At 26.5% G+C, this 2,918-nt stretch overlaps 1 protein-coding gene across 1 annotated transcript; it reads left to right on the top strand.

The window, feature by feature from the left end:
* Nucleotides 1–6: 6 nt before the first annotated feature.
* LOC112468225 (aminopeptidase N-like) lies at nt 7–2,851 on the top strand. Its single transcript, XM_025037324.1, has 3 exons — nt 7–279; nt 2,171–2,357; nt 2,678–2,851. The coding sequence occupies exons 1-3, from the start codon at nt 251–253 to the stop codon at nt 2,849–2,851; spliced, it is 390 nt and encodes a 129-aa protein (XP_024893092.1). The 5' UTR covers nt 7–250.
* Nucleotides 2,852–2,918: the final 67 nt, after the last annotated feature.

Below are 2,918 nucleotides of genomic sequence, written 5' to 3'. Positions count from 1 at the left end.
TATAAATGACACTGCACTTACATCTTTCAACACTACTCCAGCAATACCCACTCATCTCATAGCTATTGTACTATGTGAATTGCCCTGCATTAATTGGCGAGACGGGCAGCAATCGACAAGTGACCAAAGTTTTGCAAGACGCGTTGTTACAACTTTTACGTCTTATTTCGAGACTAACAATAAGTGGAAAGAATTGCAGAACTTTTCAAATGTGCAATACGTCGGGATTCCAGGTTTACTAGATGACGGTATGGCAAAGTGGGCGCTCGTTTTTTACAGGTAATACATATCTTAGAGGTATTATACATCTTATAGGTAATATATATAATTAAACATAAATATTTTAAAATTACAATTGGACATGGATCTGTGAAAAGATAAGATTGTTTTTGTCCTTATTAAATAGCTTATAATTTAATAGTTAAATACATTTAATAGTTGGAAAATCTGTACATCTTTACAGAGCTAGATAGACTTCGGTAGAAATTTGTAAGTATCATAACAGTACATGATACATTATACTTTATATTTTTATATAAAAAACTTTAAACTATGAGATATTTTAATAACAATAAATTTAAATATTATTTTATTAAAATGCACTTTATCGTAAAGAGAATTTTTACGTTCTATAATACTAGCAGATTAAAGTTATAATTATCATAACTTAAATGAACTTTAGTGTATATCATTCGGAAAGAAACAATGTAATTTTTTTAAAAATATATACGATTCTGCAGAAGAAAATATCAATTTTAAAACCAGTAGAGCTTTGTCAAATCATTCGAGAAGCAGTGCGGATCTTCTTTATTTTTTCAAATAAAAATTGCATTTATTTTACCAAATATTTTATATTTTATTTCTGATATAAACATGTAAAAAAATAATAAATATATTGTATTTATATTTTGATAAATTTTATCGTATATTACTTTTGAAGAATTTTATCCTATTACTTTTATATAATTACATCCGACAAGAATTCGACTACATGCGTATAAATATATGTAATTTTCTTTTAATTTTCGGGATATGATGACCTGATTAATGTTGATCTCATGTTCTGTACTCTTAACCGAAGATCGAAAAATTGCTTGGCAATACAGATACATTCATTAGATTGATTTTTGCTGCAAAATACAATATGATTATTATATATTTCAAACTAAATGAATGTGTTAGAACTTTATTCAAACGTATGAATAACTTTGATTCTTTAACGGACATCATCATTATTGCATAACAATGACAAGTAGACGGATTAAATAAAAAAACCATATTGTTTCAGAAATTGTATTTATTCTATTAATATTAACTATTCTAAATCATGTAAATTTTAATTTCTTTGCTGGTTTATCAAGTGTGTAAATCTTTTGTAAAGATGTTGCAAAATAACTTGTATTTATAAAAAATTATTATATTACATGTATACATATTACAGTTCTAAAACACCTACAATAGTTAAATATATCGAAAATAGATTTTGCAAAATATCTGTTATAAAGTTTATTAAAGTTAAATGTCAACAGAAATAGAATAGATATTCTGTTATCAGAATTGTCGGCAGAACGATTGCAGAAATCAAGTTGAATCTGCCATTTCGTGATCATTTAAAGGTGTACAAAATAGACAGATTCCGTTTGATTCTGTTAGCAAACTGTTAAAATGTTAGAATATTGTCAATATTTTGCTTTTATTGGGTAGCTACATCATGTCTTGCCTTGTCAGTTGTTAAACATGGATATAATTTCTGCGTTAAAGTATAGGTATTTATTATTTCTAAAGCAAAATCAAATATGGCGTGACAAATTCGAAATATTTTCAGATGTATTTAACATCGCTTACAGATATTTCGCTAAAAATCTCGATAGACAACAATCAGACTATCAAAAATTAAGAACTAATAAAAGTCATACATAAAAATATGCTCATTATGTCTTTAATGTAATTACAACTGTAATCGAAATATATTTTTCACAAATAATTCGAGAACTAATGTTTTATTTTATAAAAATAAATTGACAATATTTTCTCATACGTATTGAAGTTAAAAGTCGACCCACCTGATAATAAAGCATTCTGATATAAACTGATTAATAGCAGAATTAATAACATAGCGTGTTGATAACAGAAAATCAACATAACCGCGTTAATTATAAATGATTTTTAGAGATGAAGATATTATCTATAATAAAGAATTAGATCCTATTGCGCAAAAATTGAAAGTGGAGTCTTTAATAGGACGTAAAATATCACGTCAATGGTTGAGTACTGTAGTCAGCCCATCAAGTTGGTCTTATATGTGGCTGAACGAAGGTATTGCTACATTTTTCTATGTAACGGATGTTGTTAAGGAGGTAAATTTCTTATGTATCCCTTATGTTATTTTATTATAAAATAAAGTTCTTTTACGTTTTAAAATGGTACTAGGGAAGTCTTCAGCAATTTTTCTAAATAATTTCAGTCAAGTGCTGTTTAAAAACATCTTGACACTTTTATTAAAGATATTTGCAGAGAATAACTATGAATAAATTACACATTTTTTAATTCGAAATTAAAAAATAGAAAATAAATATATTTCTAAGAAACATGTAATTGATGCTACTTCACGTTGCAAATACGAATAGCTCTTTATTGAATGTTTATAAATTTTTTTATTCTTTCGTTTTGTTTCTAGACGATTGGTTCTAACTACTCGGATTTATTTACAATCCAAACTATGCAAGAATCTCTCCATTTGGACGTTCTATCCATTATGAGTCCTCTTATATCAGAAACTGATCAATTTTCTGATATTAATTCATTCTGCTCTATTCCCTATTACATAAAAGGTAAGTATTCAAATAGTTAAAAATTAGTCAATTAGTAAAAACTTTTGAACATATATCTTATAAGAAAAAAAGAAAGAACATTTCTGC

This window comes from Temnothorax curvispinosus, unplaced genomic scaffold (genome assembly GCF_003070985.1).
Source record: "Temnothorax curvispinosus isolate PA1 unplaced genomic scaffold, ASM307098v1 QBEX01018236.1, whole genome shotgun sequence".
Lineage (NCBI taxonomy): Eukaryota > Metazoa > Arthropoda > Insecta > Hymenoptera > Formicidae > Temnothorax > Temnothorax curvispinosus.
This window is presented reverse-complemented; position numbering and strand designations above follow the sequence as displayed.

Coding starts and splice junctions, on each gene's coding strand:
- LOC112468225 (XM_025037324.1), top strand. CDS start 251: ATGGCAAAGTGGGCGCTCGTTTTTTACAG. Junction 280..2,170: donor TGGGCGCTCGTTTTTTACAG/GTAATACATATC, acceptor AATGATTTTTAG/AGATGAAGATATTATCTATA. Junction 2,358..2,677: donor TAACGGATGTTGTTAAGGAG/GTAAATTTCTTA, acceptor TTTTGTTTCTAG/ACGATTGGTTCTAACTACTC.